Source organism: Daphnia pulicaria, chromosome 10, assembly GCF_021234035.1.
Source record: "Daphnia pulicaria isolate SC F1-1A chromosome 10, SC_F0-13Bv2, whole genome shotgun sequence".
NCBI classification, from domain to species: Eukaryota; Metazoa; Arthropoda; class Branchiopoda; order Diplostraca; family Daphniidae; genus Daphnia; species Daphnia pulicaria.
Window position 1 is genome coordinate 3240139 of NC_060922.1, and position 25093 is coordinate 3265231.

The 25093-nt window shown below is 39.6% G+C and overlaps 4 protein-coding genes and 1 long non-coding RNA gene across 10 annotated transcripts; 2 read left to right on the plus strand and 3 right to left on the minus strand.

Annotated features, from left to right (window-relative positions):
- Positions 1-421: 421 nt before the first annotated feature.
- On the plus strand, positions 422-7352 carry LOC124314003 (myb-related protein A-like). Of its 3 annotated transcripts, none has more exons than XM_046778941.1 (14): positions 422-625; positions 2345-2596; positions 2686-2835; positions 3607-3839; positions 3966-4128; positions 4202-4518; positions 4607-4806; positions 5051-5192; positions 5260-5416; positions 5478-5717; positions 5779-5868; positions 5927-6190; positions 6256-6417; positions 6487-7352. In XM_046778941.1, the coding sequence occupies exons 2-14, from the start codon at positions 2363-2365 to the stop codon at positions 6622-6624; spliced, it is 2490 nt and encodes an 829-aa protein (XP_046634897.1). In that variant the 5' UTR covers positions 422-625; positions 2345-2362; the 3' UTR covers positions 6625-7352. The 3 variants fall into 3 exon arrangements, with proteins under 3 accessions (XP_046634897.1, XP_046634898.1, XP_046634900.1); XM_046778942.1 differs by having other exon boundaries at positions 422-571; XM_046778944.1 differs by lacking the exon at positions 422-625 and adding an exon at positions 844-864.
- A 1875-nt stretch (positions 7353-9227) lies between these two features.
- Positions 9228-12111, minus strand: LOC124314167 (innexin inx1-like). The gene is made up of 8 exons (XM_046779269.1): positions 11918-12111; positions 11426-11589; positions 11206-11344; positions 10754-10882; positions 10443-10676; positions 10143-10371; positions 9998-10070; positions 9228-9922 (listed from the first exon to the last, which is right to left on the minus strand). The coding sequence occupies exons 2-8, from the start codon at positions 11561-11563 to the stop codon at positions 9776-9778; spliced, it is 1089 nt and encodes a 362-aa protein (XP_046635225.1). The 5' UTR covers positions 11564-11589; positions 11918-12111; the 3' UTR covers positions 9228-9775.
- Positions 12112-16186: 4075 nt separating this feature from the next.
- LOC124314370 lies at positions 16187-17790 on the plus strand. The gene is made up of 2 exons (XR_006911198.1): positions 16187-17142; positions 17210-17790. It is a non-coding gene; the product is annotated as an uncharacterized LOC124314370 (long non-coding RNA).
- Positions 17629-20987, minus strand: LOC124314156 (innexin inx2-like). 4 transcript variants are annotated; one of them, XM_046779251.1, is made up of 6 exons: positions 20871-20966; positions 19460-19528; positions 19053-19393; positions 18726-18963; positions 18366-18540; positions 17629-18227 (listed from the first exon to the last, which is right to left on the minus strand). In XM_046779251.1, the coding sequence occupies exons 3-6, from the start codon at positions 19388-19390 to the stop codon at positions 17851-17853; spliced, it is 1128 nt and encodes a 375-aa protein (XP_046635207.1). In that variant the 5' UTR covers positions 19391-19393; positions 19460-19528; positions 20871-20966; the 3' UTR covers positions 17629-17850. The 4 variants fall into 4 exon arrangements, with proteins under 4 accessions (XP_046635207.1, XP_046635204.1, XP_046635205.1 ...); XM_046779248.1 differs by lacking the exon at positions 19460-19528 and having other exon boundaries at positions 20871-20987; XM_046779249.1 differs by lacking the exon at positions 20871-20966 and having other exon boundaries at positions 19460-20140.
- Positions 20988-21753: 766 nt separating this feature from the next.
- Positions 21754-24209, minus strand: LOC124314169 (innexin inx2-like). The gene is made up of 2 exons (XM_046779271.1): positions 23281-24209; positions 21754-23203 (listed from the first exon to the last, which is right to left on the minus strand). Exons 1-2 carry the CDS (start codon positions 23968-23970, stop codon positions 22814-22816), a joined length of 1080 nt encoding a protein of 359 aa, XP_046635227.1. The 5' UTR covers positions 23971-24209; the 3' UTR covers positions 21754-22813.
- Positions 24210-25093: the final 884 nt, after the last annotated feature.

A 25093-nucleotide genomic window follows, 5' to 3' on the forward strand; every position in this document is an offset into this window, starting at 1 on the left:
TTCCTAACAATTTTTGAAATGAATAGTTAATGATTTTAGTCATGTTAGCGTTTCCTTAACGCGAGCGCAAATTAGAAAACAAAATCATCGCACCTAATCTCATTTTCAAGATGAAAAAACCCATTGAAATAGGCATTTTATCAATTTCAAATGCAGAATATAAGATGAGTTCATACAAAGATAAGTAAAAACGAGTGCATAGATGCAGTATTATATTTTGTCTAGTTTTATTTTTATCTTAGCTGTTGCCAATCGTAATCAGCTCCGCCATCTGTTATTAAACTTTTGAATTGCGTAAAGCCAGCCAATCAGAAAGCTTAAACAATGCGAACCAATAGGCGACGCTCCTCATCCCCAAGCTTGGGCGCCATTTTTTTTCAAAAAAGGGGAAGGGTACTGACAACAAGGCTTCCCGCCTCATGGAACTCCAATGGCCGCCATTCCCTAGTCGTCGCTCAAAACATACAGCTGCGGTGTGTCCGCTTTCTGAAAACAGTGCTAAGTAATTGAAACAAAACAGTAGTGTCGTGAGATTCTGTGGATTTGTTTACAATCATCTCACCATGGTGAGGTAAAACATCACTCATTTACCCGACCCGTTGCCAACTACGATTCAATACTCAAGGTAAAACGTGAAATCTCTATCTAGCATGCCTTGTTTCCCTCCACAAGTGGTGGGGACGATTATAGCAACAAAGCAGACTTTTCGAGTTGTGCGTCTGGCTCAGTCTGGACAGAGTTTTTGCTTTCTTTTGATGCTAGTTTCCTCTTAGGACAAAGAAATGTTCGAAAAGTTGTATTTCGATTTCAGAAAAATAAGTCAAGTCTGTTGTCGACTTTCTGGCGATTTTTTTACTTAAGCAGGTATACCCTTTTTTATGCTTAAATTCTCAGGAGAGCTGAAAAGGTCTTAGTCTCGCCTGGACAAAGAGTTTTACCTCTTTTAATCCAAACCGATAGAAGAATATGGTTTCAATTGTCTTGTCTGTAGGTAGGAAAAAAAACTTTGAAAAAATCGGTGTTTGGGAGTCAAAGATAACCGAGATAAGAACAAAGCCGGTTTTTTTTCTGTGAAGTGATTCTTATTATCTTGAAATCTTTAATTCAATTTCAAAAGTTATCGTTTCCCCAATGGAAAGTAACTCTTATTCCGACAGTCCATTTCATTTCCTAATTTCTTCGAAATTGGTAAACATTTCTGAAGCAAGTTTTGGTTTCAGCATTTTGTTTCCAAAAATGGAAAGTCGGGCCTCTACATTGGTCATTAGCATTTCCTCGAGACGTCTACGTTTGTTCGTCGTTTTCCATTGTCCTTCTGGCACGGGTCTTTCATTATTACCGAAAAGCACATCTATCACTTCGATCTTAATAGGGTATTCGCTTCATGTTGGTGCTGACCACCTGCCCGATAATTGTGTTAGACCTGGTTTCCCCTCCACTAGAGTGAAGGCTGATTTGTATAGGGGGGTGACAGCAGCTGCTTGATGGCTAAACACAGGCGCGCCCGTATACGGCATTGTCTTTATTTAGTTCCGGGCAAGTTGGGGGGTACCATCGACAAGCTTTAAGTTTGATTCACTGTGTAGTCCCAGCAAAAGAGGTCAAGAGAGCACAGAACAAGCGACGCCGTCTATTTTTTATATATACGAGGGGTAAATATGGACGTCGAGATGGCATCAAAATAAAAGTTGCTCTCTTATGTTGGAACACAAGGGGTTTTTGCTTGCAGAGAGAGGGGAGATTGTGTTGGAATCGAGCGAGGGGGGCTGAATTGAGAAGAGAGGGGCAGCAGCTGTAGCAGATGTTCAATGCCGGCGTGCATACAGCGTCGTAGTGGTAGACTTCCTCTTTTTCTTTCACTCATGGCCGATTATGAAAGACCTTGTGCCTGTCCCACGGTTATCGATCCGTCCCCCTGGCTTTCTCTCTTGAGAGATTCTTCGAGGTTCTAGATCGCGCCACCCACCATAGGGAAACATTCCTTTATCAGGCAAAAGAAATGTGAGATCGAATAAGAGCGACGAGGGTGAATTTGGAGACGGAAGAAAAGATTCCGTCTTTGGAGTGGAGCCCAGTCGTCTACTGTTTTTTTTTTCTTCTTCTTTTATTCCTCTTCGGTCTTTTTTCAGTACAGAGCTAATGTATTCTGAGTCATGTCGCCGGATAATCTCCCTTGCAGCCATGTGCACACAAGAGCGTGAAGAACTTTCTTTTCCATTTGCAATCCATTCATTGTCCAAAACCCTACCGTAGGAATTTGAATGGGCGAACTGGAGCCATTGTTAACGCATACCTGTACCGTAAGACGTGAAATAATAACCCATAAAATTGTGTGATTTTTTAGACCTGCCAAGTAGACGAGATGAACGACTTTGGAATGGACGCTGATAGCAACAGTTGGGGCTCGGATTATGGCGAGGACTTTGGATCGGATATTTCAGATGGTGAATATCAGCCGAACGGCGCCGCCACTGCCTCCAGCAGCGCTCAACACCACCAAGCGAGTTCAACAGCCACCTCCCGGGTTGCTACGAAAACCAAAGGAGGTGCTCAAGCCAGAAAAATGGTGAACCGCGGGAGATGGACCAAGGACGAAGTGAGTTTGCCTCCCCCGCCCACTAACTACCCCTTCAACTTTCAGCCCCAAGTCTTGTAGAGTTAATGATTTTCTTGCCCTTTTTGTAGGATGAAAAACTTAAAGGAGTTGTGGAACGCACCGGTGAAATTTGGGAGAACGTAGCCTCCTTCTTTGAAGATCGATCGGACGTTCAATGCCAACACCGATGGACAAAAGTCGTCAATCCTCAGCTGGTTAAGGGACCTTGGACCAAAGAGGTAAAATTTGTTTATACCTTTGATGGTGTCTTTATTTTATTTTTCTTTTCTTCTTGAAAATTCCGTGACTGATTCAATGAAAGCCTTATTTCCGGTTCATGTGTCGAGCATTTCCGCTTGACGATTACCTTGCCATTAAAAGAAAGTGTCCTCTCAAGATCGTACGGCCTGATAATTACCTTGAATGTTTTATGCTGTGTTGTATGGAGCAGAAACGATGTCATCACAAAGAAAACGTGAAGAATGGAGGGAACTTGCGGCAAATAGAGAGAATGCCGGATGCCAGAGGGGGGGAAGGAGGGAGTTTGAAGAGGGGAGAGAGAGCAAAGTTTAAAACAGGAAACCAAATTCTATGGCTTGGTGAAACAGCAGGGAATGTCCAAATTGAAAGAAGAAAAGGGCCGCAAGGGTTTAAGGCGGCTGGGTGAGGAATGAAGAAACGTGAAATTATAGTCTCAAGTGATGTGAATTTGGCCCTTCCACCAAATCTAATAATGGTCGGATTTTCAGTTGCTTTTCAATTGTAAACGTCCAGAATTGGTCTTTTTAAAAGTAAAGAGCCCGGATTATTCTTGTGTTCACACTTCTCACACAGATATGTGAGAAGATGCCTCTAAAAAAATCCCTTCAAGTTTATGTTTTCCTCTTTCTCACCTATCTTCTACCCATCCCCCAAAGCCCACCTCACCCCAAAAGTGGACATGAATAGAATATAGAAATGCTATGCTGTCAAAGTTTTGAGTTGAATCATCATCCTTTTTTTTATCACAGGAGGACGACTTGGTGGTCCAACTTGTACATCGCTATGGTCCAAAGAAGTGGACGCAGATTGCTAAGCATCTGAATGGCCGGATAGGTAAACAATGTCGAGAACGATGGCACAACCATCTCGATCCTAACATCAACAAGTCACCCTGGACGGAGGAAGAAGACCGGCTGCTAGCCAATGCTCATGAACAATACGGAAATCAATGGGCCAAGATCGCCAAACTTCTACCTGGAAGGTATTGTCATAAAAAGAGCTTTGCCGATTTATCCATTCATCACATGGGTGTGACAGGAGCTTGCCTTGACACTTTCTTTATTCATGCCTACATACCCGTTATCTTTTGTCTGATTTCTCTATCCAGAACGGATAATGCCATCAAGAATCACTGGAACTCGGCTATGAAAAAGCGCTATGAAACAGATGGTTCAAGCATCATTGACACAGGGAAACGACGTGGCCGGAAGCGAGTTCGTCCTGCAGTGGATGATCACCAACAGCATCCTCACCCTCTTGCTTCGACTCCGGTTAGAATTTATTGAAAAGTTTTGCCACAACAACGAAATAATCAAACCAAATTATTTCATTTTTCTTAATTAGATGCCATTTGAACAATCTTGCTCTGCGGAATATGGTTCGGAACATCCGTCACCCATGTTTGAGCATCAGATGATGTCAAGGCCGTGCAGTCAAAACAGTCGTATGTCGGTAGAGTTGGTACCAAACAACTTTAATCCATCACCGGCATATCGAGCCCAGAATTCACACATGGGCATGTCACAGCCTAAGCAAAGTTGCTTTGATACTTACAATGGGGCCAGCTTGTCAAACAACATTGGTGGCAGTGTCGGCGGCCATTCAAGAGCCCCCTCTGTTTCCTCGCCTGAAGACTTTTCCGATATCTTTTCCCCTCTCAAGTATGTTGAGAGACCAATTGCTTTGCATCACATCCCTGAGAAGAATGTAAGCTGACATTTCATTTTTCTCTGTGTGTGGTTTCACTAGGTACGTCATGGGTGAATTGAGCAGCCCGGAAAGTCTGAGCCCCAATCGCTTGAATCAAGCTCTGATCAGTGAGACCCTATCGGAGTTTCCACATTTTGAATTCGTCTCTACCAACACGTCCGAACAGCCAGCTGTCGGCACCGCTGACAACGCACACAAACCAGATGATGTGATTGACGTCTATGAGACAAACAAACAAGGTATTGTTGAAATCCACTGACCTGATAAAAGATAGTTTTAGATACTTGAATAAGCTTTAAGATTTACATGGTAACAGATTCCCGTTGTCTGAATCAAAATTAATTTTAACGTATTCTGCACAATAAGGACAGTTTTGTTTTATATATTGCATGCACACAAATGAGTTGATAAAACTAAAAACTTTGCATTTGGTGGAAGTCTTAATTTAAAGTGAACATATTTTAATCCCTTTTTTTTTTTAAGGAAATGCTACAAAGAACAACGAGAGCACGTCGTCAGAAAACAACACATCTACTGTCAGTTTGAAACAAGGCACTCCTCCTATATTGAGAAGAGGCAAGAGCCGAAGAGTGAGAGCCGACTCAAGCGGATATGATGGAACATCGTAAGTTTTTATCAACAAATAACACAATTTTTACATTTTACAATAAAAAACCGATCTGTTTTCACAGTGAGTGGATGGGAACTTCTAACGAAGAGGCTGTTCCCGCCGATTTGGACCTCCGCTCAGATTGCGCAAGTTTGAACAAACCATTCCAGGAAATGCACTTTACTCCGCGTAAGAACGCCCATACGCCGATGAAAACCCTACCCTTCAGTCCTTCCCAGGTATATTTTTGTTGCGTGTATTCCAACTTGCAGCCAAATTTTAAAATGTTTTTATGCATAGTTTTTGAGCAATTCTGTGTCAATCCACACGGAAGCCATCATGTCAACGCCTGTTTGTGCCTCAGCGCCCAAACCATCTGCGCTCTTGACCCCAGTGACCCGTGGAGGATGCGTTATTGCTGATTATGTTGCACTACGAACTCCACTTCGTGGAAATCAAGAACTCATCACTCGAACCCCCACTCCTTTCAAAGACGCTTTGGCAGAAATGGAGAAAAAGGGTGGACCTATCAACTATATTGTAAGTTTCGTAAATATATCTTACCTTATTTCAACTAAATTTTCATCTGATATTTTTACAGTTAAATACTCCTACGCGGTTTGACGACTTGAACGATATTATCGGCAAGGACACCGACCCTTCCGATTCAGCTTTACATACGCCTGTTCAGGTAAGAAAATATTTACGCTTTTCAATTGATTGACACTAACATTATTCATTGCGTGTAGAATTTACATCAAGATAGCGGCTACATGACAGATAGGAGGCAAACCACAAGTGGTGGTAGCTCTGCACCCTGTGTGTCTGCTTCTACTAAACCTAATAACAAAGAGAACATTCCTGGAAACACAGTTTTAACCTCAAATGGTCCCGCTCCAAAGTCTCCAAATCGTAGAGCTCGCAAAGCACTGCATGCCACTTGGAGCACTCCTGGAAATATCCAGGTGCCCGGAATTGGCTGCGATTCTATTAGTTTCTTACCTGAAACCCCTGTAAGTCTTTTCGATTGATTCGTGTTAATACATAAACCATTCCCTAATCTATTTGTTTTTTGTAGAGTAAATCCTTGATAGGTGATTCGTCTGTCTTATTTTCTCCCCCCTCCATCATACGCGAAACTCTTCCGGAAACTCAAGATGGTGACGACGCTTTCGGACATCCACCACACCGTCCCAACAGCAGCATCGAAAGCACTGGTTCTCGCAGTCCATCAGAGAAGGTTTGCCTTTCGGAAAAAAATCTGAGATGAAAAGACAGTCCATGGCACATCATCATGTTCTTTATGCAGGTGGACGTGAGATGGGAAATGGTGGCGTGCGGGCGTACTAGAGACCAAGTTGAGTTGACTGAACGAGCCCGCTCCTATTTGGTCATGGATCACAGACGTGGAGGACCACTTGCATGCAAAAAGAAATGCACATTTTAACAAAAATTTCTAGCTAAGAGATCTAGCGTTTGACACAATTTTGGTAGCATTTAAAAATGGATTTTGAAATTTTTGTTTTCTGTCATTTGCATGAAATTCTTTGTATTAATTAACGTACTCAACGACATCGTATTAGAGTGCGGTTTCGTGTAAATTAACCTCTCTAATGATAATGATAAGCACAATCCGTTAAGAGAAAAAAATTAATTTTGACGGCGAACAACTTTGAACATGACGTGAACAGTGACCTAGTCTAGGCACTGTTTCTTTTTAACCTCTGGTATTGCTTACCGCTGCGAACAAAATTAGTGGATGAATTTTCTTTTACATAGTACCTTTCGCTAATAAGCTTTAAGAATATGTAATGGCTCCTTGGAAATTTGATTTTTCTTGTTTTCCTTCTTTTTTTCATCTTTTTATTTTTATAACGAATGTCAGATATTAATCAATATATTACCCGTGCTTGGTTTCGTAGCTCATAAACACATGATCACAACATTTCACAGGAAAAAATTCAAAAATTCGGCTTTGGTGGAAGTAAGGAAAAACCATGAAATCTTTGTCTAATTAGAATGAAATGTGTCGTATTTATCGGTTATTTTTATATTTGTAGTATTTCTTATGTAACCTGCTCATTATTGTCTCGACATTTACTCGCAAAATTGATTTCATATGTTCTTAAACTCACATGGAAAATACTAAAAAAAAATACAATTATATTAAAACCATCTCTTGTTCGAAAAGTTTGCGATCTTTTCTGTAACGGTTTTTTTTTCCTTAACGAACTCTAGATAAAAAAAATAGATAATGGTGACTTATCGCATCAGAGCGAGTTTAAACTTTAAAGTCGACATGCAGTAACGCTTTTTATGGAATCATTAAACAGATGATTTCTTTTTCCGTGATATAATTTTAAACCGAAAAACTAATTTTAATGAGCATTTCTGACAAATATAATGTAAAGTATGTTAAAATTCTAAGATGAGATTCGCATCATCGAAAAACTAATGAAAAACAAATTATAATGGAAATAAATAAGTTTCTTGTTTTTGGTTTTTTTGTTGTTGCATTGTCAACATAATTTCTCGCTTGGTTTATTCCTTGAAATTTCCTGAAGGGACCCGCCCTTGTTCACCGTTGTTCACCTGTTGCCACCCAAGTTACATTATAAAACAACTTTTAAATTTAAAATGCAACCTTGATGAATTTTCGATTTTGTCACAGAAAATGTCATGCAAATTCATGCAAATGTATTTTCTAAACAAAAACCGGGGAATTACACGAGATCATATCCTACCCCACGATATTTAAATTGGGAACTTTTCCTTATATACGAATTTATTTGCTTCGTCAATGCAGGTGGAACGAAATGGTAAGTAGCAGTTGTGATTTTAAAGTCTTGTTACTCAGGTTGTCTGTTAATTTATTCGAGTTCGAATCATCTCAATCCAAGACGTGCATTCTCTTTCTTTCTTCGTGAAAAGTTCAAATCGGCGACAAAAAAGCAAATAAAGATAGCTAAAACGTAGACAAACAAAATTTTTGCGTAATCAATGTTTGTTTCGAAAATTTCCCGATGTCACGTGACTATTTGAAAAAAATAGGAGTGGCTTAACATTAACAGTCACGTGATTTTGCAATCACATAAACTGCGCAGTCGCAGGATTTGGTCACGCTTCATTTCGGCGCACTTCCGTAATTATTGGTTGGTGCGTTTCATCTTTCATGTGATCAAATAAAATACAATTTCGAACTGGAACAAAATCAAGTGACTATTAGCCGCTCCTCCTTTTTCGTGCGGATGTCACGTGAACGATACTTTGATGCGAATTAATTCGAGAAATAAATATTTTCGAAACAAACATTTGATATATGCTAATATTTGTTCTCTTATTCTGGGGGGAATAGATCTTATTAAAATATAACTGGTTTTTAATATACAACTTGTTTTTATTTTAAACTTATTATATATTATAATGTTTATATTATAAACTTGTTTTGTCGGAACGGATGAAGTTATATTTTTTATTTATAAGGCATCAGTCTTGTTTTGTTGCACAAGCTGCCAATATCAGAGTTCGGGTCATCTCACTCACTGTCCCAGGCTAACTTTCCTTCCCTTTGGAAATACAGTTATCATATCAATGTTTGAGTCTGTTCATCGTAGTTAAAATGTAAGTATGATTGCACACTGTTTTTGTCCAAAGCTATCGTTTGTTTTTACAAACTGTTGCATTCCCATGGCAAAGATTTTGGGGCCATCGTCTTCCAAATCTCGATGCAGCAAGATAAATAGTTATTTACGTAAACTAATCAGTTAATATTTTCTCTTGAGATTCAACCCCTTATGTAGCTTACAAATAGCTGCTATGACAGCTTGTAAATCCACACGTGTGACACGTCACCTTGGTTCTTTGAATGCATGAATGAATATTAAGTAACCTTGAATGGGGATGGATACAGTTCAGCACTTGCCCATTTTAGCGTCCAATAACAGATTACAGAAGGCCACCGGATTTAATCTATTGCACGAAAAGAGTTCGTTATCTCTTCGGATAATACGAATCCGTAATAGTTCAAGTTACTTGATAATTCCATCCGCATTATTAGGAAAAAGCCGATTTATTGCATCCTCTTCTAAACAAATATGAACGCAGGACACATCCGCCCACCAATAATGCAATAAAGATCGATGATATAAAGAACTAATCCCAAAGATTTCAGTCAACGATGATTCGAAAAAGAAAATGTTGAAAAAAAAAAGATAGTTCACACAAAAACTAAAAAATTGAGAAAATTGAATGCAGCTTATAAAAATATCGTCAATTGGAAGAATTCAACCCACTTTAAACGCTATATGCACTCATCGCGTTATGGAGTTTCAAAAAGAAGATCAGATCAGATATCCCGGTCACTTTCTCATTAGTTTTCGAACCTGATAAACATTCGTCCCGGACATTTTCTCTACATGGATCAATATTGTTTTTATAAGCCTTCATAGTAATGATATGAAATAGAATTTGAATGGTCAGTGTTGCAAGCGTCCAAGGCCCGACTAAACCAATGTATCTTCAGAAGCCTCTGCCACAGCGGCACGCAGATCTTCGTAAGGCCCCGTATTAGTGGATGTGGTTGAGTCGGGGCGTGCTAGTCACGCATTGTTGCTTTCATTCGTTTCAATCCTCTTCGACAGCTCAGAAACCACTTCTTTGTAGACTAGTGGTTCAAGATTACGTCCCAGCATGTACAAAATCCACCAATCACCAACCTCCAGTTTGTTGGAGATTGCATTGATAACCTAGGGAAAGGGTTACAAATTAAATTAAAATTTTGTAGATGGCCCAAAAATATGACGAATATCAAATTAACTTACATCATTGGGAACAAAGCGGTTGCGAGCATGGAGTATCATTGGTCTAATACGAGGAACGGCCAACAGAATGGCTCTAAAAATACCAATCCAAGTTTACAATATAATTCACGAGAATTTTACTTTCAGCTAGGGTAAAGTAATGTACCTGTAGACGATCAACATGGAGAGAAGAGTGGCCATGATGATGAACCAAAACCACAAAAAGATGTACGTCTTTTCGTTAATGATGTTTTGCGATAGGACGCACATGGAATCGTGTCGGCTTATAGTACCGGACGAACCAAATTTATGGAACGTGCACTTGGTAACGCGAGGGAAGACATAAACCATCGGGTCGAACCGTTCTTCTTGATCAGCATTGGCGAACGTCAACACTGATAACAATCAAACAAAGACCCATGAAACAACTTTATCGACTTGATCGAAAACGCTTGCCAAGAACTACCTTTAAAACCATATGAGAAAAATTCGCCGCCAGTAAAGCGGTTCATCAGGTAGAGTTGGCCAATGATATTGACAAGGCAGAGGACCTCGCAAAACCAGTAGCGAATCGCGTACATGTTGTGCTGTTTGATGTGTACCAAGAGATAGTCGATCAAAATCTTCTTCTTGACCGTACGCTCTTCGACCGTCTTCAAACCACAGTTCAGACCCAGGACAATGGTTTGCATGAGGCCACCTTAAAAAAAAAAGATGCATCTTGTTTCATTAGGGAAACTTAAGTTGATTTTACATTTTCCACTTGCGAGTAAATACCTTCCCAAGCACTCCAGAGCCATCTAGGGACGTAACATAAAATGGCCTGGAAAAACAAGATGAAACACACCCACTGGTAGTAAGCGTAGTGCTTTTGATCTTTGCTCTCGTACAATCCAGCACCAATACCTAAAATCAAGCAAATAGGTCAGTTAATATTCTCAAATATTTAGTGATCAGATAACACGAATTGCTAGAGTAAATCAATAAAAAAAAATTGAATGATAACCAACCAATAAGGTAAAATTGGTACCAATTCATTTTAAAAATTCATTTTTGGCCTAGACATTTTAGGCCTAAGCTTTACACTATTTGTTTCTACAGTTTATATAACAAATTAACTGACAGTTGACCCTGTTTTTTTCAAAAAAGTTACCCAAAATTGGCCAATCATTGTTTTTCCTTACCCAATTTCAGTTAATACATTATTATTTGTTATTAATTGGTTTTACCTGGATGAGGGACTTCGCTTCCAACCGATCTCATGAAAGAGGTCGGGATGGTAAAAGTGGTGGAAATCCAACAGTAGGTATTGATGACATGGATGGGAATATCGTTATCATTGATGCACTGAATCGGATTGCCGACATACTGCAATGGAAAATGTTATGTTATAAAAACGTAAAGAAAAACTGCTGTAAAAAAAAAACTAAACTGAAAACAATTTCTTACTTGAGTTGCCGTCACTAGCAGCGAAAAGGCAATGAGAAGCACGGTAGTGAAAATATAATGAAGTCGAAAGACTACATTATCCGTTACTATTTCCTGGCGTCGAAAGTATTCCTTCAATCCAGCCAAAATGTTATACATGGCGGAGCCGTGAAGTTATCGACGATCTGATTAAATAAAAATGCAAAAAAATAATGCTTAGCCCTATTCCTACAACTGACAAATCGATAAACAGGTTTTTGGCAAATAACAAGCAGAAACGGGTACACAATCAATGACCTTCGGGGGGTGAATAACTGTACCCACCCCTGTTGGCCAGTTAAAGCAAGTCTGTGCATGTTAATCACCATGTGCACTTGAAAAATGGCGAATTTTCGCGAAATTCACAAAACTTAAAAAAAAAAAGCCAAACATGCAACAGGATGTTTAACAGACAATAGACAACGACCTGACTGATAAGTAAGACTGTTAAGCCTGACAGGTTGAAATATTTACCGTGCGTCGATATCACCGAAGAAACAAAACGACGGGAGCAACCAGCCTAATTAGTTAGGAAGCTGGCAAATCCTTCTTCAATATTGTGTTGAAATTCGACAGCCGACGGGAATGTCAATTCACAAAAGAATGCGATGGATTACGCAGAGCTTCAGCAAGCTAGCCTGACTTTGGTAGACTGAGCAGCCACCGACTAGTGACGGCTTCACGTTCCACAACGACTGTTGGTGAGCGCCACTTGCGGTACGAAATTCAACTACATACAAAAAGAGAAATTGAACCTTCAATAATAGTTGAAGGCAAGAAAAATTCTTTTTCCGAGAGGCACGCTATTAAAAGGACGCGAGTTCGCTTAATCAAATGTATTAAAAGGCTTCGAGCTTATATTTTTGCTATTCCCTAATCGAATTGCAATATTTTGCTAGATGTTAGTGTCGTTGAATTGTTGGTGGCAAATAGTCGTTGCGAGTTCAATTTTTCAACAGCGTCCCCAATTCATTTCCAGCGAGGAAAAAATAAAATAGTTAAGTTTTTTTTTTTTTTCATTTGACGAAATGCTTAGAAATGGTGAGAAAATTGATAAAAGTAGAGAGAAAGAGGGGATAGAAGGGAAAACGTCATCCACCCTCTTTGGCGTACGTGGCGGAGCGTGCTATGCCCTGCAGGGAAACAACTATTCCCTCTTATATTCCCTTAACACTAAGATAAAAACATTTACATTTTTCTAGACTTTCTAAATTTTTCTACCCCCTTTTATTACATGCAAAGCGAGCTAATTGAAACGAAACCCAATCGACATTTAGCGCTGCGGCAATTCGTTAATTTAGCAACGAAAAGTTCATTATTTCTTAAGCTAATATGCTGAAAAGATTTTTTGAAATAGAATCTTTATTGGGTTCTTCCATCACGCAAGCAGAGGGCCCGAGTCAAAATTCTTGGAATCCAAGAAAGAAGATAGAAAAAAGATATTGTCGGCTGTTTCATGGCCCTTGGCAACAATCGTCTATGCAGGTCGATGGCCTCCTTTTTTCCTCCTCCAGAAACATCCTCTTTCATATCCACAGCCTCTAGATTCAGTTTGTCTATTTTTTTTCCCAACATAAATGCAACCGCCACTAGTTGGCACTGACTTCAAAGACCCAGACAGCCCGCTGCATAGCCTACCACCAGGGTAGAAAGAAAAATCCTCATAGCAAGAAGTAGATGGAAGAAAAGGTGGAGGGGAGATAAATTTTCAAAGTCACCTTGGTCTCTGGTGGTAAGAGCCAGCACATCCAACTCGTACGGATATTATGCTAAGGAGAAATTCCAATATCCCAGTCAGGGCTTTGTTGTGAGCATTCCCTTACCTGCTGCACTTACTAGCAGCAACGAGAACAAAATAACTCACCTAACGGGATTCAACTTGGAATTAATAATAAGGTAAAGCGTATAAGGTAAAATTTTTAAACAGATAAATATATGATAATTTGATTAATTAAGAAGAGGAAACAAACGATTCTCTATAAGAATGTATATAGTAGTACTATAATTTAATCGAAGTAGGTAACACTATTCCATCGTTACACGGGAATGACGTTTAAACTCTCAACACGTCTAATTCACGTTTTAATTCAGCTAGTACGCGATTAGAACATAAAATCGTGATTCAGATGAAAATTGAAAAAAAAAAAGATTACGCGAGATGAAAACATCATGTTCTTCGTTTTGTTATTCAGCAGTTGTCAAAATTCATAGTCAGGCCTCGTCTGTATGGCAGCGGATCCTTTGTTTGGTCGACTGGCAAAGAAGACCAGTGAACAATTCTGATGGAATACATGTGAGAAATATCTTGATGTTTCCTTTCCTGTATGTCGCAACTCTGTAATAATAATTGCAGGTTGTTAATCCCAAAATCTAAAAACATTAGTTTATTATAGGTAGCAGGTATTGGGTTTTCATCAACAGAAAGGTGGGACCAATTACTACTGCTTTCATGTGATGATGCTCAATAACATTCAGGATTTTCAGATTTTGCTTCACATGTGTATAGTAACCCTTGCTATAAATAAAATACATCATCTAATAATTATCTGAACTATCACAAATGTGTAAAACTCTAAAGGTCTCTAAACTCAATTTATAAATTTTATTTATTATGATGTTATTCGTTTGATTATTACAAAACAAAGAAGTTTAACGTCATCAACTATACGAAATCTCTTTTATTAAATAAAATATGAGAGTAGCTTCCCATGAAGAGGAAATGTAATTTCATGAAAAGAAGTTGCAGATTTTGTTTTTGTTTTAACCACAACTTGTCCTTCCCCAAGAATATTAGTCACTAAAAATAGTTTTCCTTTGTAACTTTGTACATGTGACCAAAATCCTGAGAACTCGCTTGCCAATGTTAATCGCGTTGGTTTTGATCGTTTATTCCCACGTGTTATTCAGGGAACGAATTTACCTTGGCACGATTCCGATCCGAATTAGGTATTGGGAAATAAGAATAAAGAAATTAGGAAGAAGTAAAACTAAAAAATCCATTTTAAATAAAACGTAGTTTTTCGAGTCATCAGAAAATATATCACGGTCGTCTCTACAACAAAATAAAACACAGCAGTCATTTATCATGTCACAACCAAAATCAGATGAATAGAAAGTTTCCGAGAATTGGATATGAGTGTCAACGTAAGAAAATAAGATTAATTTCTAAACGCTACGAACAGGTTATAAGAACTTTACGATTTTGTCAGAAGTCAAAACAAATCGTATATACGATCCTCAGTTTGCATTCCTCCACTGAATAATTCAATTTGAAATCCAACTGAAAATGTAAATCAATACTACGTATAATGATAGACGAAACCGTTGGACTCATTAAATTGCAATCACGACTTTCATGGGAAGGAATAATGAACTAGCTATTGACTCGCTCTGGCAAAATTTTACATTTTCCCTTCACTCGTCTAGACGTCCGCAGCTCACACAACAAAATCATCAAACACATATTATTATTCCCATTGGAAAATTTAAATATTGGCAGTTGTAATAATGATGAATAGGATTTCTTGGCAAAAAGGTATAGTTATTAACTTATTACCAATTAATCAAAATTACGAAGTCTATAATTTCTTTACCAATTTCCTGGATTTTGTGTGGAATTAAAAAATCTATATATTTTTTTTGTTTTTGTTTTGATGTTCCTGTGCGTATTTTAAAAAATAATATTAGTATGTACCGAAAAAATATACATCGAAAAAATTAATTTTTCTCAGCCATCATACTCCGTATTCTATTCTATTCAATACCACACTCGTGCACCTTTCCGTCTCAGACGCTTTCTCTTATGTATGTAGTTCACGACTTCACGCTGCATGAGTTTTCTTTCTTCTCGACTGACGGGTTCGGCAACTTTCATGCCTTTTATTTTAAATAAAACAAGAGTGTCTTTGGGTGAATAAAACGTCTGAAAATAAAAATACACGAACCCTCACAGGGTTCATGCATTAGTGCTTTAATCGACTTTTATCTGCGAGCCAGCAATTTATATAATGTGAATCTTCGAATTCTAAAATGTTTATCATGCTTGAAATTATTTCTTGACCGAATTAATGAGTGGTATTCCTTGGAAACACCGAATATTTCGAAATAATGCTCTTATTTTGGTGCGCACTATCACAATAAAAAAGCGTGCCCCAAACCAAACTCGGAAAGATAAATATAATTTTAATTACCTCATGTGTATGCATAAGGAGATTTAAATAGAGCCGACCCGTTCTTAATCATCAGGAAAAGTTAGACGCAATTAAATTTTTTACGATCGTCGCCAGTAAATGAGCATAATAATGCTTGACAATATCTTATAATGACAAAGGTTATTTGCGCCCCGGCTCAATTCCATGCATGGAATTTTCGGAAAATAGTAGATCTAATTATTTTGATTCGCCTGAAACCGCAATCATATCATTATAATTTCCCTTTGCGCGGTACCAAAATGGCAGGAAATTTAGAATTAGTTACTTGTCGACCACTTGTGCTAATATCTATAAAATATCGAAGAGGGAAATGAAAGAATATAAGCTAATGAATAAGACCCAGTGATCTTTCGTGCTCAATAAAGAAAGAAACCCTAACCGGATGTTCTCGTCGTGCAAAAGTTGAAAGACAATTTTCTCGGTCGATTTTGTAACCGAATTCTCATTCATTCAAGTAGAGTTCCATCCTGTCTTGTTGCCGGTTAGAGCTAGGCATTAGATGAAGCAAAAGGGCCAAACAAGATCCCGTTAAAGTTGTTAATAGTGCCCCCCGCAGGCCCCCAGCTGATGCACATTGATTGCCGTCTGGATCAATTTTTCTCTCGGCATTCGGTCAGAAGAACGAAGCTTTGGTGCAATCAAGAAAAATGAAACTGTAATTCAGTATTCGGATTGACCGATCTAATAGAAATTGAACACCCGAATCGGCCCTTGGAGCCATTTCAACCAGAACACCAAAAAAAGTTTAAATTCGAACTAAAAACTTGTTGGATGTAGGTGTGGTCACTTTTGAGCTGCTTCCCTTCCTTTATGTCTGCGAACACAAAAACCCGACAAAAACGACGAGATAAAAAAGTCCTTGTACACTTAACTTTTTACCAAACAACGACTGTTTGCACAAGTTTTAAGATATGATCCATCCTCGCTATCGTTCGGGAAACCAGTTTCACCTGAAAATTTCCCCCGGTAAACATAATTGAAAAAGAAACGAGTTTTCCATCAAAATTATAGTCGTGAATCGTAAAGCCATGACTATGTATGTCGATACATGTCCCAAGTAAATTCGGGAATAATAAAACGATTCGTTTTTTAAAATAAGAAAACTTAACTTAAAATTTCGGAAAATGTATTTCTTTGAGCTGTTGTTGAGGTAAGATAGCTGTTTTAGGTCGCGGCGGTGCATCTGTCAAAGGCTCTACTAAGATGGAACGGAATGCGGATGATGTGTTCCTCAGCAGCCAACCGTACGCAGATGTGCTTTTCCCGAGATGCTGTATGTTACTCTAAAAGTAGCCCAAATTGTCGTCGCAGTTGTACACGTGTGCAAGAGTTCCCCTTTTCGTTTCATTATTCCACGCGGTAGAAAGGGACGGTGTATTTCCGAGAGACGTGACGTCGTTACTTCCGCTTAACAACTGCGGGGGGATATTTGGACTTACGTCATTTCTATAACACGTCTATAGCCGTCTGGAACTCATTTACATAGGGGTTGGTAAATAAAAATACAGCATACGTAGATACATGTCTAAACAAACGCCCGTGTTTTTTTTTCAAGGACCATTTTTAGATTTACGTTTCATATTCAGTCACAATTTTTCCTTGTTAAACTGAATTGGAGTTTCCTACTTAACCGGCTCGAAAGCGTTGTCAGTTTGTCAGTCAAGTTGACGGATGCTGGCACTTGAAAGCGCACACCGAGAACAATTTTTCCCCGTCGTCGATATGCAGAACTGATGTGGACAAGAATCGAGGTAACCGAGGCCAGCAGCGCACACCTGTACAGCGCTTATAATGGTCACGTAGTGCCACACCCAAAAGTTATTTTAAAAATGAATAAAACAAAATAAGGTCAGTTTTTTTTTATACTAAAATTGTTTATTGGATTTTAAAAAAAATATATGTCACCATGTTACACACATCATCAACCATTTGCGGTTGTTTCGGGGGAATAAAGAGTCGTTAAAAAAGATGATGTAAATTGACACAATTCTTTTTATATTGTACGGATGACTTGAATTTGTTCGTTGACTAAACATTACAAGTCTCAAAGACTGAAGTTTTTAAAAAAAATAAAGAAAATGTACGAGTTCCCGTTGGAGACCACAGTTTGAAAAAATTTGCTCATACATTCCAAGACTTGATTAGAAAAAAAATAGAGAAGATCGAAAAAAAATAAAATGAAAGACGATAAAAAGATCAGCTCATCATTGGAGTGGATTCACTGACATGGCCAGTGAATTTACTTCCATATTCGAGTTCTTTGGCCAGTTTGCCCACAACGTTGGAGAAAACCATCGTGTCCATATTCTTGGATAAGAAGTCGACGAGCAGCCAATCACCGATGGAGCATCGCTGAGTAATGACGTCAGCATCATCTTTTTGAGGGGCAGAGAGGCGGCTACGCAAAAGAAACATTCTCACGGGCGGCATCATGACGATAACAACACGAGCGAGGAAATCGATGCTGGTGATGATGGCCAAAATAATGAACCAAAACCAGAGGAAAGTGTAAATTTTTTCATTGATGATATTCAAGGCGAGAATGCAAAGTGCGTCATGTCTCTGAATTGTACCTGCATATCACAAGGAGAAGAAGAAAAATATGATTATTGCACGGTGATTACACAACCGGATAGCAATTGCGAGATTGCTATGGAAACGCAAGACGGAAAGACCAGTAGTCTAGACACCACAACTAAATTATCTCTTACCGGAAGAACCGTATTTGTGGAAAACGCATTTCGTCAGTCGGGGAAACACCCGCGCCATAGGATCGACACGCGTTTCCGGATCTTGGTCCAAAAATTCAACGACTTCAATGCCGTAACGTAGAAATTCGCCGCCCAAAAAGCGGTTGGTCAAGAAAATTTGCCCAATCACGTTCACCTGCACAGACAACACATGTGGTTTTTATGGCTTTTCAATGCTAAAAGATTTTTACACGCACGCAAGTCGCCAAGACAGTAAAAAAAAACATTTTTATGGCGATGAATAAATAAACTATCGCGGCGCTATCAACTCCATTTCGGATTCAACGAGGTAAATAAGAAACGAGCCTCTGCCTCTCTTACCAGATTCAAAAGTTCACACACGAAGAATCGAATGGCCCATCCATTGTGCTCGTGGAGATTCCTGACAATGTACTTCGTCAAGATCTCTTCTTTTTCATCTCGCACTTCAATTTTCTCTTTAATGGTGAAGATGTGCATGCCTTGGATGATGTTGCGAACTTTGGTGCCTTCCCACATCTTCCACAGATAGTACGGAGTGTAGAACATGAGAGCTTGACCAAACAAGACGAACGGAACCCTATATGTACACGGTTATATAATTATTATGAGACATACTTTAGTGTCATCGTGCCGCAAAGAATTATTTAAAAAGAAATGTTGTCTGACCATTGATAATAGGCATGATAAGTCACGTCATCTTCTTCAGTGTAAGGTCCCAATCCAAAGAGACTGAGCTCGCCTTTGGCAATCGGCGTCGTGCGTGGAATGGAAAATGTCGACGAAATGAAGCAGTAATTGTTGAGAATTTTAATCGGTACGGCCACTGCGTCTTGAATGCATTGGATGTGTTCGCCAATGTACTGCCGGGAAGTGACCAATATTGAGGAAGTCAGCAAAACGAGGAAGGTTAGTCGATAGTGCAACGCAAAGACCGGCGTCGTAATTTTGACTGACGTCGTCTTCAGCTTGATGGCCGCCTTCAATTTGGAAAACGTCCCCAACATTTCCTGTTGTTATAATTGCAACAACAATTTAATCAGCCGTTCAAGACACAGGAACAAAACAAAGCATGCAGATTGTGCAAACTAGCAGACGATCACAGAAATCCGTTGAGGTGACGTCGGTAGGGCCACCAGAATCACCTGAGATGGCGTAAGTACAGAAGGTAATCGTCGAGATCAAAACCGAGAGAAAATGTTCTCGGAAGCGTTGAAAAAAACTGTGTGTAGTGTGTACAAAGACGGCCAACACTTTGACTGTTGGGTGCTATGGGCGCGCCATGTGCGACTGGTGACGGGGTCCCTTTCTTTCTTTCCACCCCCATCTGGTTCTCTCGTAACCTTCACCACTAATCAACGCGGTCGTAAATTGCATTTTTTGCTTATTTCATCGAAATTAAACAATTATTTTAACATTTGAAAAAATGAGCACTGTTCTATACTGGTCGGGGAACCACACTCATATCATGATTGCGTCATCAGATCAATATTCTCCCGTTTCTAATGGATTTCTTTTTGTCTGATTCCAATAGTGGTTGATCCTCTTTCAACGGCTACCATCAGTCTTTGTTGGACTTGATATTCAGCGCGAGGGGAAGTGCGCTGGAACTGCCGATGTGCCTTCAAATCTCTTTTTCAGTTAGTCTCCTCCCCCTTCCTTTCTCTCTCCATTCCACGCGTCTCATCTTTCCTCATTCTCCCCTCGTTCGTATTTCTTTTTCTCTCTCTCTTCCACATTCGGTTTCAAGTACTAATCTCACACAGAGTTGAGAGTTGAGACTAGACATCCTTGTAGGCTGCTAGCCTTATTTTTCTACTGTTTTTATTTTGAAATGATGAGATGTTTTATATAATACACGCTTCCCAACTGCTTTACAAACGTGTTTGACACTTTTGACTGACGGCGAGAAAGGTGGTATAAAAGTAATAAAACTATACATGTTCGTGACAGCAGACGTTCTCTCGAGTGTAACTGTTATATGGCTTCGAGCGTTTTCTCCTTTTGTTTTTTTTAGTCCAACGTTCTAAAAATTATTTTCAAATTTCCCGGATGTTTTTCTTTTCTTTATTGACTGCACAAGTTGAAACATTTCATTGATAACCTACTTGATCGGCCTCGACTGGCGAGTCGTCGTCTAGAATTAAGAACGTTGGACTGCATCACCCGATGTAAAATTACGTAAAACGCGTCTTGGGTTTTCTATTGGAAATTTGATTCGTCGTAACTAATTTTCCGGCTGTTGCACAACGCGATAAAAAGAAATTTCCTCGCCAGTTCAAAGAACCATCCTACAGGCTCCGAGCAGACTGAATAATTTAATTACCCGCAAGTTATGCTGTGCGTTTTTAGAAAGTATCGGGGTCGTCACCCAATAATAATACTAGATCGATCCATCAAGGTGGGAACTTGCTTATCACGAGACGTTAAGAGAGAAATGATTCTATTTCGTTGCGATAGAGTTTGAAGTTGAAAGTTTCTTTTTACCTTGCGGTGGTAATAAGTTGGTTTGCCGACGGGTAAAATTCAGAATCCCCAACTTAAAAAATGTGTTTCTTTAACTGTGGCCAGACTTGAAACGACTGGAATCACTTTAGATATGTAAAATGTTGGGCGTTTATTTTGGCCCCCAGTTACTATCTTATCTTATTTCGTCTTGTCTTTTTTAAAAAAGTCTACATATTCCTTAAGTCCCATGTCTGCCAATCAGCGTCGACATTAGTCCCCCACATGGGCAAAACGAAAGACGGAGTTATCCGAGAAGGAACCGAGGGGGGAACAACACATTCAAAAATACTGTACAACAATATATTCTCCCTCTCGAGGGTGTTATTCACCCTCCCTCAGCTGTTGTATATTCTAGGCAAAAATACAAGGGGGGGTCTACGTGCGTTAAAGGTTGAGGGGGGACGAAAACAAGGTCACGGCCTTGTTCCTCCCCCCAAACCCCATATGTAAAATCATAAAGGAAGTGCAATTTGACATCCTCTCTGGACCAAAATATGTGTTTCTGTTTTCTGTCTTGAAGGTCATTCAATCAACATTTGTTTTTGATTTTCTTCCTTTTCGAAATGAACCCGAGGCGTGGGATTCTAAACTAATCAGGTGATGCATAATCGCTTCTATCTCCTCGGGGCGTTTTGTGTAATAGAAAACTTAACTTGCTTCATCATATTTCCTTCCTGTGACGTCTGTGAAAACATTTTAATCGGTGACGTGAACGAACCTTACACCACAACGTTGATAGGCCACATATCAAAATTTAAAAAAAGTGCTAAAAATCAACAGTCTGTTGAGAGTTAAACAACAATTCTTTATCTCTTTTCGTCTATTTCTTTTTCTAACTGAACCCACAATTTTTTAAAAAGCGTTACAATACAAATTCACTGTATTTGCCGCCCACGTTCATCGAATCGAGACACGCAATTTTTGTATAAAAAATAATCAAAGGAAAGAGAACACACACACCAGAGAAAGGAGGAGGAGTCTTAAAAAATCACACGCAGAGAAGATTTCTTCTCCGTGAATAATAATAATTAAAAAAAAATTAAAATAAAAAAAAACACAGTCGTGTAAACAAAATATGCATTTCCGATTCTGGACCTTCATGGAAAGTTTTTTTTTGACAAGCTTGCAGAGGAGCAGAAATGAATCAAATAGAAACGGATTGAACGAGAGAAAGAAAAAAAAAAAACTGTCACCAGAAAAACGTGGTGTGGTATTATTGCCAAGAGAAAAAAGAAGATGAAAGAAAACGGATGCAAATCTATCCGGAAAAGAGGAAAGACTATGTCGGGGACTACACACCTGTGAGAAGAAATCCGAAAAAATGATTGGTAAAAACACACTACAAAAAAGTTACCGAATAAATGATCATAAAGGGGGTTCTCGTGAAGGGCGAAAAAATTGTCTTTTCAAAATAATCGTCGGTGTACTTATTGTCCCTGCTTCAAGAATATTCGTCAACAAGTCACGTTCCCCACGATAAAGTAGAAAAAGAAAAGAAAAAAAATATCTACTGAAGGCATATAAGTAGAATACCAAAACGCAAAAATACACGTACAGAGAACAGTGTGTTGATTGGTCCCGATATCAGTACAAATGGTGTTATTTTTTCTTTCAATTACCGGCATGGAAGACTGATTGATTTCATTGGTCCCAAAACTTGTATCCTTTTAGTTTTGTCTTATTCTATCTTTGAGCGCTTTAGTTGGGTGTTTTTGTATTAGGTGAGTAGGCGAAAGTATGAAGAAAAAAATAACCTAATAAATTTGCTGGGGGGGGGGAAGAGATGAGTGGGGGAACAAAAAATAAGAAAACAAGAGAATGATTGCTAGATAACATTGGCTGAAGAAGAGGAGCGCACACTCTTCGCGAGTTGTCCAGGAGAGTCCCACCAATGGCGTCTGTTGATGGGGGTGCCGTTGATTTTAAACTGGTTCCTTGCCTTCAAATCGGCGTGCCAAATCGCAGATCAGTTCTTTGTAGACGAGAGGGTCAATGTTCTTGCCGAGGAGAAGGAGAACAAACCAATCTCCAATTTGACATTTGCGAGCAACCAACTCGACTTCATTTCGAGGCGCCAAGCGGGCCTGGGCTCTCAACAGGTACATGCGGGCTTGAGAACCCAAGACGACAGCTAAACGGTACAGCAGCGCCAAACCGCTCACCACCGCCAACAGGATGAACCAGAACCAGAGGAAAACGTAAATCTTCTCGTTGACAATGTTCAAAGGAAGGACGCACAGGCCGTCGATACGCGTCGTCGTACCAGAAGGACCGAATTTGTGGAAAGTGCATTTCGTCACTTTAGGGAACACCTGTTTATATAATAATAAATAGACAAGCAAATTAAAGCCAACTGTTGCACAGAAATATAAATAATCAATACTCTTACCTTGGCCATGGGATCGACACGGTCTTCAGGTTCCATCTCGGTCATGCTAATAACATCTCTGCCGTACGTGGTGAATTCCCCGCCGAGGAAAAAATCGACGAAATAAATTTGACCGATGACGTTGATAAAGTTGAGAACTTCGCAGATAAAGAATCGGATAGCGTAGAAATTGTGGTTATGCAAGTTGGAGGCAAAGTAGTCGACCAAGAGCTTTTTCCGTTCGTTTTTCGTTTCTTCAGCGATGATGGGGCAGTTGAGGTCTAGCACGAGCATCTTCATCTTGCCGGCTTCCCACGTCTTCCACAGGTAGCGGGGAATGTAGAAAAGAAGAGCCTGGAAGAAGAGGACGAAGCAGACCCACTGGTAGTATTTGTGGTATTTGACTTGATCGCCTTCTTGGTGAGGACGAACTCCTGGATGAGGAACATCTTTTCCAATAACTTCTGTTGCCATCCGGTTGGGGATGGTGAAGGTGGAATGGATCCAACAGTACGTGTCCATCACATTGCCAGGTACGCCCTCAACAATGCAGTCGATGGGGTCGCCAATGTACTGGCGTGACGTGACCACCAACGAGAAGGCAATCAACACAATCACCGTCGCTTTGTAATGCAGACGGAAAATGTTGTTGTCGATGTTGACAGAATCAAGCTTCAATAAGCCCTTCACCGATCCGAAGACGTCAAACATTTTCGACGACTTGGTGGTGTCTTTTGCTTTAAAAACTAATCTGGGTCTAAGCCCTTAGCAAATCGGAAATCAAAAGGTGGCGGAAAGGAGGTTTCACGCCACAGCAATTCACTCGTAGAACACCGCGATGAAAAAGAAAAAAAAACACGCCTTAAAAAATTCACTAGTTTCAAACGACGGGGTGTGTGTGTGTAATATACTACGAGCAACGTGCCACGCGAACCGACACTGCCTACAGTTCAGCTCAGTCTGACAACGACAGTAAAGTAAAGCGCTGAGTCGCCGGTAGAGGCGCTATTTACCCTGAGGTTGTGTCTAACCGAGACGGTGAAAAAAGCCTCGCCACGGGTAGATTTACGTGCTAACCCCCTCCCCCGGGACAGATGGCGTCCATGCAACCACTACTATTCTCTCATTCTCTGGGGTTTTCCGAACGAATCGTAAGTGCGGTTTTGTAGTTTTTTCGGGTTTCCGTCTCGATTGATGCAATGCTCTAGCGATTGCCACGTATGCTAATATTCTGTTTCTGTACAGAAATGAGAGATCCCGAAACACTTTTTTTCTTTTCCTTTGTCCGGTCTAACCTTATTTGGGGTTTTAACAAAAAACATTCAGAAAAATCGAAGGCCGCCATCTTTGTCTTATTATTTCGCTTTCGTTCTCCATCGGAACCGATTCCCACGTTTTCTCTTCATTTCGTGCGGTTGAAATGAAATTGTTGGAACATATCAATAAAACATTGCCTCGCGTCGTTAGGTTAGGTATTGTTTTCTTCCAGATGAAGCCACCACCCAGTGCAAACAAAGAAGAATATTGCCAGCAAGTCCTTCTTCATCTTTCACCTCAATACTTTTATCTGACGATAACTAATTTTCGAAACCATATAAGGAGATTGTCGTACCAAAGCCTCGACCTCAATCTACGTCGGTGAACAAATTTCAGCGGTTGATTCATCGTCACTAGCTTCCTGTCAATGGCAAACTCATATATAATGCTAGCCTGTTTAAGTTTGAATTAAGATTTTCCAACTGTAACTAAACCTGAAGGTCTTTAATAACGAACTGTGTGTGGCGCCAGTCTACCAAAGTTGAAAGTTAACCTAAGGAAAACCTGTCGCAAGGAA

Coding starts and splice junctions, on each gene's coding strand:
- LOC124314167 (XM_046779269.1), bottom strand. CDS start 11,563: ATGTATAACATTTTGGCTGGATTGAAGGAATACTTTCGACGCCAGGAA. Junction 11,345..11,425: donor TGCTAGTGACGGCAACTCAA/GTAAGAAATTGT, acceptor TTTCCATTGCAG/TATGTCGGCAATCCGATTCA. Junction 10,883..11,205: donor AAGCGAAGTCCCTCATCCAG/GTAAAACCAATT, acceptor GCTTGATTTTAG/GTATTGGTGCTGGATTGTAC.
- LOC124314156 (XM_046779248.1), bottom strand. CDS start 19,390: ATGTTGGGGACGTTTTCCAAATTGAAGGCGGCCATCAAGCTGAAGACG. Junction 18,964..19,052: donor TATCATGCCTATTATCAATG/GTCAGACAACAT, acceptor GTGTACATATAG/GGTTCCGTTCGTCTTGTTTG. Junction 18,228..18,365: donor CCACAAATACGGTTCTTCCG/GTAAGAGATAAT, acceptor TGTGATATGCAG/GTACAATTCAGAGACATGAC.
- LOC124314003 (XM_046778941.1), top strand. CDS start 2,363: ATGAACGACTTTGGAATGGACGCTGATAGCAACAGTTGGGGCTCGGAT. Junction 2,836..3,606: donor AGGGACCTTGGACCAAAGAG/GTAAAATTTGTT, acceptor TTTTTATCACAG/GAGGACGACTTGGTGGTCCA. Junction 3,840..3,965: donor GCCAAACTTCTACCTGGAAG/GTATTGTCATAA, acceptor TTCTCTATCCAG/AACGGATAATGCCATCAAGA.
- LOC124314169 (XM_046779271.1), bottom strand. CDS start 23,970: ATGTTTGACGTCTTCGGATCGGTGAAGGGCTTATTGAAGCTTGATTCT. Junction 23,204..23,280: donor GTGTCGATCCCATGGCCAAG/GTAAGAGTATTG, acceptor TTATATAAACAG/GTGTTCCCTAAAGTGACGAA.